The sequence below is a fragment of the Sinocyclocheilus anshuiensis genome, unplaced genomic scaffold (assembly GCF_001515605.1).
Source record: "Sinocyclocheilus anshuiensis isolate Anshui unplaced genomic scaffold, SAMN03320099.WGS_v1.1 scaffold171, whole genome shotgun sequence".
In the NCBI taxonomy this organism is placed as follows: Eukaryota; Metazoa; Chordata; class Actinopteri; order Cypriniformes; family Cyprinidae; genus Sinocyclocheilus; species Sinocyclocheilus anshuiensis.
This window is the reverse complement of record NW_015549561.1, coordinates 223,819-235,954: the sequence shown is the minus strand read 5'-3', so window position 1 is coordinate 235,954 and position 12,136 is coordinate 223,819. Positions and strand designations below refer to the sequence as shown.

The following is a 12,136-nucleotide window of genomic DNA, read 5'->3' as shown; positions in this document are numbered from 1 at the left end:
TGCGTGCACATTTGGGCAGCATTATGCTAATATTTCCACATAGTGACATAGACATGTGGGGGCGTGCTAGAACGAGCCGTTTTAGGTAGGTGTGGTTGATTCTTAACTTTTATAAAGAATATCTCTTTGGATTTGAGACTTTAGTCTTTGCAACTTTACGGATCTTCTTTATGCGCCAAGAGCTTGTAACACTCCAAAGAGAAAGGAAAAATTAAAATCGCATCATATGACCCCTTTAAATATCAAGCCTGTAATGTTTGTTTTCCTCCTGCTATCACAGCTGGTCTCATCCTCTGGACGCTCCTGTCTGTGGTCACGCCGCGGCCGTGTTGAACGGACAGATGTTTGTGTCGGGCGGTTGCAACTCTCACCTGCGCTGCTATCCGAGTCTGTGGCTCTACGACCCGGTACACGGCTGCTCAAAACGCGCGGGGGCGTGTTAGAACGAGCCGTTTTAGGTAGGCGTGGTTGACTCTTAACTTTTATAAAGAATGTCTCTTTGGATTTCAGACTTTAGTCTTTGCAACTTTACAGATCTTCTTTATGCACCAAGAGCTTGTAACACTCCAAAGAGAAAGGAAAAATTAAAATCGCATCATAAGACCCCTTTAAATATCAAGCCTGTAATGTTTGTTTTCCTCCTGCTATCACAGCTGGTCTCATCCTCTTGACGCTCCTGTCTGTGGTCACGCCGCGGCCGTGTTGAACGGACAGATGTTTGTGTCGGGCGGTTGCAACTCTCACCTGCGCTGCTATCCGAGTCTGTGGCTCTACGACCCGGTACACGGCTGCTCAAAACGCGCACCTATGACAGAGGGAGCGGGACGGGAAGGTCACGTGATGCTGGTTTCGGGACAGCGATTGGTTGTGGCCGGGGGGTTGCAGCCAATGTGGGCGGGGTTTGGAGACCAGCTGCAGTGCGAGTCGTACGATCCCGCTCGTGACTCCTGGACATCTTTCCCCGTCCTGCTCCGACCGCACCTCTCACCTGCGGCAGCCACTCTTGACGGACAGCTGTACGTTTTGGGAGACAACACTGATTGGCTGATGTAAATGCAACTGCATCAGAGATGCTTTAAACTCAGCTGTCATAGTAACAGAGAGTGTATATTTCATTATCTGTGAATTAAAAATTTCATTCATTTTCTATTTTTAGATTAGTTTCCTGCTCTTGTACCTCATATGTAAATACATTTACACTATATGCACCTTTTTGTGTTATATTATGTAGCTTCTGCTGCTGTTGCAGAGTAAAAATGGTGAATGTGAACATGAATTTTAGTATTAAAAAGAAAACTTTTTATCTGGTTTGACCCCATGTCTAGTCATATGCATGCAGATCAGTGAAAAAAAAGAGAGAAAGATTAAGGAGAACAAGGAAAACGAGAGAAAGAGGGTAAAGTAGCATTTAAATCAAATGCAAGCATAATTTGTAACACCCGTGAATGCAATTTACTGATGTTGACATTATATGAAGAGAGCAACAGTGCTCCTGCATACATAGTGAAATAATGTGGACGTTCTCTGTGCTTATGATTTCCATAAATAAAGAGTTGAGTGTGTTGTTGCTGCTGTATTTATTTATTTTTTTGCATGTTTTTGTTACTCTGTGTGATAGCACTCATGACGCAACAGATACTGTGCTAATGGTGACACAGAATATGTTCAAATTTTGTGAAAATATTGTTTAGTTTGGGATGCAGAAACATGCTGTTGGTCACTGACAATATCAAATGACAATATCAAATGCAAATGTTGAGGTGGATTTTTCCCGTGAAGCCGCTGTTGAAATACAATACTTCATTACAGAACATGCAGACTCTCCGTCTCCACCACATTCAAATTAACACACTTCCAAAGAATTACAGCAACAAAGACCAACACAGAGAACAAAAAAAACAGAAGGAAATACCTGTGAATAAGGAAGAAAAATTAGAAGGGCTTTTGTTTTAGACTAATAAACAAATGAAGTGACGTGCTGAGTGACGGATGAGAGCAGATATAATAATCATATAGTTTGAAGCTGCAGACAGAAACATCAGACTCAGGACAGAAACACTCAACCTCTAAAGTAAGAACAACTCACATACTCATTATTTAAATTAGACTTTGAGATATTAATATTGTCTTAATGTTTGTGTACAGTACATTTATGTTCCTGTTATGATGGAAATCACTGAAATCATGTTTTACACTAAAATGAATTAGTGAATATTTAAAATCTGAGTTTATCTGTATTATTCTTCCTCAGAAATGGAGCAAACTCTATATTTCATTCTTCTTCTCATTGGTGAGTGTGTTTGTGGTTTTATTCATGGTTTATAGTTTCATTAGGTCTGTTATGAAAAGCATTAAAGCAAAGTCTCTCTTTCACAGCTCTCTGCTCCGTATCTGAATGTGTTCAGCGTCAGCATCACTTTATAAATGAGCGGAAGACCTGGACTGAAGCTCAGAAACACTGCAGAGAGAATTACGCAGATCTGGCCACCGTTGACAACATGAACGACATGAACGAGCTGAAGAAGAGTGTGAATGGTGGAGGTTTTCAGTTTGTCTGGATTGGGCTGCAGAAGACGGGTCGTGATGAATGGCAGTGGTCTTCAGGTGAACCTGCGCTCTATCTGAACTGGGCTACTGGACAACCAGAAGGCAGAGATTATTGTGCTATGATGTTAAATGGACAATGGCATGATTTGCCATGTAGTGCTTACCGACATTTTATCTGCAACAACAGTGAGTGCAGCTATTTAAAATTAATTTATAGAAATTCAAACAACCAGTAATTTATAGATGTGTATATTTTAATGTACTACTAACCCCTATTTTAATTTGATTGTGAATATAGAAGTGACTGTACATTTGTCACACATTCATTGTTAATACAATTTCTGTATAGACACAATATTTTCCAGAGAATAAAAGACTTCACACTATGGGGTAATTTGTCACAATAGGAACCTGTAGTTAAAGTGACTACAGAGGAAAACAATCACAGAGAGAAAAAGACACTGATATGGAACTAGTTGTTAATAATCATAATCATCATAACTGTAATGTTCATAAGAAATATATACAGCAGTGACTAGAGGTGATAGTTTATTTCAGTCTTCAGTATCTCAATACAAACCTGTAATAGCTTAGTTTTACTCGTACATGAACTCAAGTCTAGTTCATGATAGTCCATTAAAACAAATAATTTATTAACTCTTAATTTATAAATTAGTAATCTACAGTCCAGGTAATTGTTTCTATGGATTAGTTAATAGCATATTTAGCTGCAGTGTAACATCGTCCTCTGTTTGATGTTTCTCTTTCTGTCTGAATCAAGTATTCATAATGGATAAATAGAGAGAGCTTTAAAATCATCACAATGTTCCCCAATGTTACTTCATATCAGATCTTTAAAACAATCCTGAAAATATTGTGAACATTCAATATATCACCAGCTGTAGAAGCAGCTTGAATCTTTGAGTGACGTGTTTCTGATGTTTCCACCGCTGCTCCTGTTCACATCCAAACCATAAAGCAGCGTAAGAATAATGAACACACTGATTCATGAATATTTGTCCACTTGTTTTTCTTAAAGCGAACACAGGACTTGTCTTTGTCAATAAGCTGATAAACTGGAGAGAGGCTCAGAGTTACTGCACACAGAATCATATTGATCTGGTCAGTGTGAGAAACCAGGATGAGAATGAGAAGGTTAAGAAGATCATTAGTGATAATCACTCATCTGAAACATATGTCTGGATCGGTCTGTTCAGAGTCAGAGACTCATGGCAGTGGTCAGATCAGAGTAACTCCTCATTCAGATACTGGAAGTCTGGTCAACCTGATAAATATGGACGTGGTGAAGACTGTACAGCTGTTCAACTGAACGATCAGGGACAATGGCATGACTTCTCTTGCAACCAAACATTTCCTTTTGTGTGTCATGAAGGTGAGTAGATCCTCTCAAAATACACACAATCCATCCATCACCTCCTCGGCCCGTATTTATCAAGCCTCTGAGAATTACTCTCAAGAACGCTGCTAAGAATTGACTTAAGTATAAAAAAATTATTGGCTCTAAGCTGCGCATAAAAGTTAGTTATCAAGCATCTCAGTCTTAATTTAAGCGAAGTGTAGGACTAAATCTTAAGTGTCAGTTTTAGAGTTGATTCACGACACTTTGCTGTGCCACAAACGGGTTTTGGATGACGAAATACGCATGGACAAATCACTGAATAGATTTCCATATTTAAGAATATTCTCAGATAAATTCACACTGAATGGTTCAATTCCTAATAGGAGTTTACATTCAACACACATTTGACAACAAATAATTTTCAAGAGAATACTTTATGTTAACCTTCAATTTAGGGTTGTGCCGGTAGACGATAGTAGCGTGTATCGACGATAGTCAGAGGTATTGCCTGTTGCTGATTTCTTTGATGACAGCAAGACAATTATTATTATTATCCGTGAAAAATATAGGCACCTATCTTTAGTGATGCAGTGCGTAGAGCCGCTTCAGAAACTGCTGAGTAGCCGTGATCAGCTCCGGTGGCCGTGTCGGAGCCGTAACGCACCGCAGACGTGTGCAGTGTAAATAAGGGGTAAGAGATTTATTCATGATACAGTGTAGGTAGCTTCACCGATTATAACAGGAGTGTTTTTAAAGAGCATATAATACTCGCGCTAGACTGAAGTCAGTTATGATGTTCTTTGGTAATGTAATATTCTTTGCTCATTTTCTGTTTGAATAACTGAGGAAATGTAACCTTGTCGTCAAATATTTCAAGAACGTTCTTCCTCTCCTGAAAGATTTGCTCACGTCTGTCCCCTCAGCGCCATCACAAGCCCCTACTGGCAACTCCTAACCACTTGAGAGACCACTCGAGCTGTCTTAAATAACTGCGAGAGTAAGAGCGATTCTTAGCTTTAAGAAATTTGATAACTTGCTTTTATACTTAAGTTTGAAAGTAGGAGTACATTTAATGAATTCTCAGCACTTAAGACTAAAATGGCACTTTGAGAAGCTTGATAAATACGGGCCCAGATCTCTTAAAGTTCCCGCTACATGTCTGACATGACAAACTCATCCACAGTGTTTGTTCTGCATGTTGTTTTTGATCAGTCTCTCTCTAGTTTCTGCTTGTGGTTTGTTTGGTTTCCAGATAAACTGATTGTGATCAGAGAGAATCTGACGTGGTCTGAAGCTCTGAGATACTGCAGACAGAATCATGTGGATCTGGTCTCGGTTCATTCAGAAGAGATTCAGCATCGTGTGATGAACGTGGTTAAACGGGCGTCTACTGCGGCGGTGTGGTTGGGTTTACACTACTCTCACATTTTGGCCGTCTGGTTCTGGGTGAGTGGAGAGACGGTGTGCTATCAGAACTGGGCTCCAGGGAACGGCACATCAGAGGAGGACTGTGAACACACAGTGAGATCTGGAGCAGTTCAGTCTGGAGGAGATCAGCGCTGGATCAGCCGTCCTGAAACTGACAAACTCAACTTCATCTGCAGCAGATATTAAGAGTGAAAGATACACAGACCTTTCATGTAAGAAAACAAGAGCTTGTGTGTTCACTTCCTTTAACTTCATTTTCATTCAGCACTTTGTAAAGTAATCATTTTACAGTCAGCAGGCAGTCACACCAAGGCAGAAATATTTTGTTCAGATGTTTGTACAAATATATTCTGCAGTAAACTGTAATTGAGCTGTAAACTGTCTAATTTGTTCTTTTGAGGGTCTGTTTTCCATCAGGTGGATGCATTTCTGTTGATGCATCAGTGCGATTCCTGTGGGTTTGTTTGCTTAATTTTTTAGAGCCCCATAATCGCTGTTGATGTATGTTTTGTGTTTACAAACTCTGTCAACATGTCTTGTGTTATTTACTCATTTCAGAATTATGAGACATTAATCTGTTAATTGAATTTTGTGAGGGGTCAAAAGGCATGTACTCATCATTAGATATACATTTATACTGTTTTCCGTCTATTTTATCATGAAATAATATAAATGAAGAGTGTGATTTTAGTTTTTTTAATTTGCTTATTTGTGTTTTAAGGATCTCTGTATGTTGTTGCGGCTACTTCTCTCTCTCTTATATTGAGTTTCATGTATTAATCATGTCTTTAGATTAGAAATGACTGGTTAAATGTGAACCAGTGAGCACCAACATTATGTGCCTCTGCTAAATGAAATATTGTTTGTTCTTAAAGCAGTGAAGGTTCGGTAGGGGAGACCGGGTATGGTTGTAACACGGGGAGAGTTGTAACACCCCCAGTTACACCAATCAGGGATAAGATAGGATTCACATGATGCATGATGCATTTCCCCCCTTCTAATTTCAAACAATTAAGCTAATACAGCTAGCTAAACAATGACTGACAGGGGTGGGGTGGGTTGTAACACATCTTTAAAAAGTGTTACAACCGTCCCCTTATATAAAACTATGATTTTATTTTTATTTTTACAATTTTACAGATTGCCTAGACAGTGGAAAAGAAAAACACAGAGAGGTGTGCATGCCAGTGTGTTAAAAAGGGTGTCTGATGAGGTCACAAAGAACAGAAAGTCAGTCAGATCAGTTGCAAAGGAAGCATTCTATCAAATCAACTCAGTTTATTTATATAGTGCTTTAAATGATGCCTCAAATCAGCTTACAGAGAAATATAGCTGTGAAAATGAAATCTTTATTTTGGTAATTCCTTTTAAGCTTCACTAGAATATGTATATGCATAATTTAAATGTATTATTATGTCCCCACACTCAAAACATTTTTTTTAGTAGTTTGCTCAGTTTACTTAAATTAAAAAAGCTAACACAACACAAATCTTTCGTTTTTTTTTTTACTCAGTTGTCATTTGCACAAAATGGTATTACATTCAATTAAATTACATTTGTAAAATGTTAAGTTAACTTAAACCATTTGTGTTGGGGCTACATGAATCATTTACGTTGCATTGACTGAAACTGGGCAGTGGATTTCTAGTTCCCATCATGCTTTGCATAGGGATAGATCAGGAGAGTAAATGTTGAAATTAAGTGCTGTTTGATGTGTTTTTTAGTAAAGGGAAAGACCTATTAAAGTTTGTTGTTCAGTTATATTTGACATTTAAAAGAGTTTAGGTTATGTCGATTTTTGAGGTTACCATTATGCTGAAGTGTAGACCTTGTGGTTAGGCTATGGCTACATAGTCTCAGCCTCAGACATCATGCTGGCTGAACGTCTGGTGCATATGGCACACAAAAGTGGAAACACTTCAGGAGTTTTGAAGTTGTCATCGGATTGGTTAAATTATACAGGATTTCCGCGAGATGTGTGTGTCGCAGTTTTTAACGTTCTGCCTGGAAACTGCTGTGATTCCAAACCCACTCACAGAAGAAGAAAGCCGTCGTCTTTACAACTGTGACGATGATGACGACGAGTGCTTATCAGGATCAAATAAACACTGGATTTTCAAAAGTATGTGAAATATTCAAAGGTCGAGGCATAGAATCATTAAAATACGTCTGAGAGTTTTAAACACCGGCCTGTTATTGTGACATTTCCATGCCACGAGACGTGACACTGAACAAAAAGAACTGTGATTGGTTGTTTGACATGTCGGTCAAACGGCCTCATGGGCAGACCTTGGCCAATAAAAGCTGCCATGGATTCCAGACCTTCAGCCATCAGTCTGAAAGTCTGGCTACGTGAGACTAATGGCTACATGACCTCAGACGATGTGTTGTCTATATTGGGCCATTTTCCAACTCAAAGCCAAAGGAAGTGTGGGTAAAATGTGCTCTATGCAGTCTCTGGGCCCACCAAGCCTGCACTCCAGGATTAATAAAATTAATTTGTCACCATTGATTATTGTCACCATTAATTAATGTAACTCGCTTTACTATGGCTTGCCGGTCTCATCTATACATCGACTTCAGTTGGTTCAAAATGCGGCTGCCTGTTTGCTCACGGACAGTCGCAAACGGGTTCATATTACACCTATCTTATGCTCGCTGCACTGGTTACCATTGCAGTACCGTATTGAGTTTACAATTTTGCTTTGTGTGTACAAAGCTGTAAATTGTCTTGCTCCTCAATATCTTTCAGAGTTGCTTACTGTTCACAATCCTGTCAAATTACTCAGATCTCAGACTACACATATGTTGTGGGTTCCCAGAACTAGACTAAAATCTAGGGGAGATAGAGCCTTCTCTGTTTGTCTCTATCTATCAGAACTGCTTCTACAGTGTCTGAATTTAAATGTCTGTTAAAAACACATATTTTCTCCCATGCTTTTAATGATAGGTGATTAGGTTGTTTTAAGCTTATATGGACTATACTCTTGTGTTTAAGCCTATGCAGTACTAATGCAGCGATTAGGTCTGTGCATTTTTTAAATGCTGTAATCAGATTTATGCTTTATGTACAGCACTTTGGTAAACTAAAGTTGTTTTAAATGTGCTTTATAAATAAAATGAACATTGAACCATTGTGACTCTGATTGAGAATTCAGACATAGATACACAAACATGAACACATGACTGTTTTTTTTTTTTTTGGTAGACTTGCATGTTTTTTCACAAATACACTGGAGTTGAGTGTTCATTAAAAATAAATGTTGTTAAGCAAGCTTGTTCTAGTAGACTAATTTACACACACATGCTCACACTCATGAGTTAGACAGACAGTGGAGCTAAGTTATGTTCAGTCACAAAGAAAGACATTGTAATGGGTTCTTCTTTTGGATTGTTTCAGTAAACATGTTTTTGTAGCATATTGCATGGTGTGGCTTCTGTTTTTTCATCTTTTGACTAATTGTTACAACTTACCCCAGTATGTGTTACATCAGTGGGGTAGATTGTAACAAAGGCACTCCATGTATTTGACATCAACTTATAAGGGGTGTGATATTCTTGCAGAGGTTTCAATGGGTGCATTTTGTAGTACACAAATGTGGTTACTCGGTATAAAAGTTTGAATACTCTAGCTTGAAAACTCTGAGAGTTACAGATGCTGAAGCAAAAAGTGTTTCTGTCACGGTCCGTGTGGAGAGATGAGGCGAGGACTCAAGGATGCAGTAATTGGGCTCTTTATTAATAAAGAAAATGAACAAAACTAACAAAAGCTACCCCAAGGGGGGAAAACCCGGCAGAAAGGCCCGAACAGGGCACAGCTCGGCAAGGCGAGGGAAGGCCACACAGGAACAGACAGAGCAGGCTTAAACAAGGCGCACACAGACACATTAGACCACATACAACAAATGACGAAACAGCACAAGACTGCAAACACAAGGAGAATAAGTAGGGAAGGTAACTAGGGAGACACAGGTGGAATAACTGAAACAATAATGAGGTAACAAGATGGGAGAAAGCACATGGCACCAAACAAACACAACACAAGCCATGTGCTTTCACAAACACACAGTGTCCTCTGGTGGCCATCCTGGGCACACCAGCTGAAGACTGTGACAAGGGCTGAGCTATTTTTCAGATTTTGAAGATTAATTCAAATTTAATGTTTTGCCACGATTTTATTTTTTTTAAATCGAAGAACCGCGCTTTTAAAGGGATCCCTGGGTATTACGACTTGTATGGCTTAATATAACGTAAATTATGTCTCTTCCTGAAATATGTAGTAGAAGACCCATTAAAGATTTGTGTTATTTTAAAAATCACATCGTTTTATACATATTTTGGACTATGGGGGGGCGCCGTTATTCTGATGACGTAAAATGGTTGCATTCGGTGAGCTACTGCCGCTACCTGTTGCTAATTTTACCACAACCCAACTCGGAATAGACAACTCGGAAAATAAAATACTGTTATGATGACCACAGCTACTGAAAGAGCTTACAGGTGGAGATGGATAAGCATAGGCTTAAACCAAATGCTGTACCATCGATTTTTCCCCACATGGAGTCTAAACGCCCCGGATCTCGAGGAAAATCTGCGCCGAGAAACTCCTCTAGCGGCCGCGCGTCATGATTAGTGTCGGCATGTTTACAGGATGACCTAGCGTTTCACAGCCGTTTGTAAGCTCTTTCAGTAGCTGTGGTCTACTAAAAGACTCAAAGGCATCAGGACTAAAGGACTAAAGTGGAGTGAAAAAAGAAGCGGGTCTTTAGGAAGTTTTATTCGTCCACAGGCATCTTCCCATTATTTTCTCCTCTTCTTGTGAAGTCTTGCATTGCTTCTCTTGTTGCCCTTCGACTGAAAATTACAACCAAAAGTCACACAATGTGATATCGTATCAGTATTTTATTTTCTGAGTTGTGTATTCTGAGTTGTGTTGCGGTAAAAAGCCAAAGACTATAGAAATAAGCGCCGGTAGCTCACCGAGTGCAACCATTTGACGTCTTCGACGCAGAATGTACTGTGCACATAAAATAATGGCACCCCCATAGTCCAAAAACGATGTCGATTTTTTAAAATAACATACATCTTTCATGGGGTTTCTACTATATATTTAAATAAGAGACATCATTTACGTTATATTAAGCTATACATGTCTTAATACCCGGGGATCCCTTTAAATATAAATATTACCAAACATCAGAACTAGACACTTTGACAATATGTAAAGTATATGTATATGTTTATGTAAAGCATAAAGTATAAATATGTATGATAACAGTAAAGAGAAAAGAACGATCCAACTGCATGTCGGGCGCACATGATTAAACGCTCATGTCACGTGTGACGCACTCATATCACGAGGCGCCATTCACACAGAATGCGCTTTTGTTGATAAAGATGTGACGCGTGCAGAGGAATAGGAAAAACATGCGAGAAGATGGGAGTTGAACTTCTCTTAACTTGAGCGCCGCATTTTTTAAATGTATGAGACACTGCAAGAATTGCGAGTGCAACAGTCAAACGCGTCCATGTTTACATAGCAAAAACAATGGAAAAGCAGCGCAATCGAATTAAAAAAAAACTGTAAAGAACTACTACTGTATGTCTAATATTTCATGTTTGCATCATGGTGACAGGCTGAAAGCTGCTGTTCATTGTTTTTACAGAACATTTAGGCTGTTGTTAATAGTCTACTGGTGTTATACTGTCAGAAGTCAGAAAGAGCTTTATTACCAATTATGTTTACACACACAAGGAATTTGACTTGGTAACAGGAGCTTCCAGTGCAGAAATTAATGTACAGATATATTTACAAGTGTGCAATTTACAAATGTACAATTTTGTGGATTCTATTAATAAAATCTGTCATTTTTAATTTGAATTACACTGACTGTTGAGAATTTTTTAAAGCATTTTCATTGTAGCCTATTATTTCTGAACATATAACATGCATAAGACAAGTTTGTACAGGTTGTAGTTGTATGCATCTTTTCTGCAAATATATTTAACAAGTGATTTATTTAACATTTACATCATGTTGACAACTTCATTTGTGGTGCACTTGGAATAGAATTTTCTTTAACTAGAGGGTTAATAAAGAAAAAGTTATTTGAATCATGTTGTAGTTACATTTTTAAGTTTACTAGTTAATAATTGTAAAAAAATTGAGAATCGATCAAACGTTCTGAAAAAAAATCGAGATTTTGTTTTTTTGCCAAATCGCCCAGCCCTAACTGTGACAGTTACAACCATACCCGGGCCCCTATAAAATATCTACAATCCTTTTGTGTTAAACATAAAAGAAAGTGTTAACAACAGCAGCTCAAATAAACTCCTGTATAATCAGCAATCTTGTCTCTTGACTGTTTCCCAACATCAGAATGATCGTTAAATTATAAAATCCATCTTTTCAATCATAATGCATGTTTCAGAGTCTCTGCTGTTTCACAGTAGAATGAAACTAGAGAGATGGAACAACTACAACGACAACATAGAAGAGACTGCAACAACAACAGACACCCACATTGACAAGCGCTTGTGTGAGCGGGTTATGAGAGAACCTCAACTTTAGATTGAAAGAGTACAAAGACATTTTTATCAGTCTTAACTTCTGGAGAAAAATACATCAGAGGCTGGACAAAGCTGAAGCTTTCTAGAGTGCATGAGTCGACCGCCTGCATTTGTGCACTCTATCAAATACAGTATACTTTGAAAGGATATGCATTTCAATCATGACAACCCTCTGAACATTTTAGCATGGTGATGGATATGACAATGTTAATGTATTTGGTCTTGGCGGAA

At 38.6% G+C, this 12,136-nt stretch overlaps 1 protein-coding gene and 1 pseudogene across 1 annotated transcript; both read left to right on the top strand.

The window, feature by feature from the left end:
* The window catches only part of LOC107657171 (kelch-like protein 33), a 13,655-nt pseudogene extending 12,602 nt beyond the window's left edge, over positions 1-1,053 (top strand).
* Positions 1,054-2,236: 1,183 nt separating this feature from the next.
* On the top strand, positions 2,237-5,627 carry LOC107657189 (macrophage mannose receptor 1-like). The gene is made up of 3 exons (XM_016445215.1): positions 2,237-2,290; positions 2,377-2,733; positions 5,160-5,627. The coding sequence occupies exons 1-3, from the start codon at positions 2,254-2,256 to the stop codon at positions 5,519-5,521; spliced, it is 756 nt and encodes a 251-aa protein (XP_016300701.1). The 5' UTR covers positions 2,237-2,253; the 3' UTR covers positions 5,522-5,627.
* The last annotated feature ends 6,509 nt before the right edge of the window (positions 5,628-12,136 follow it).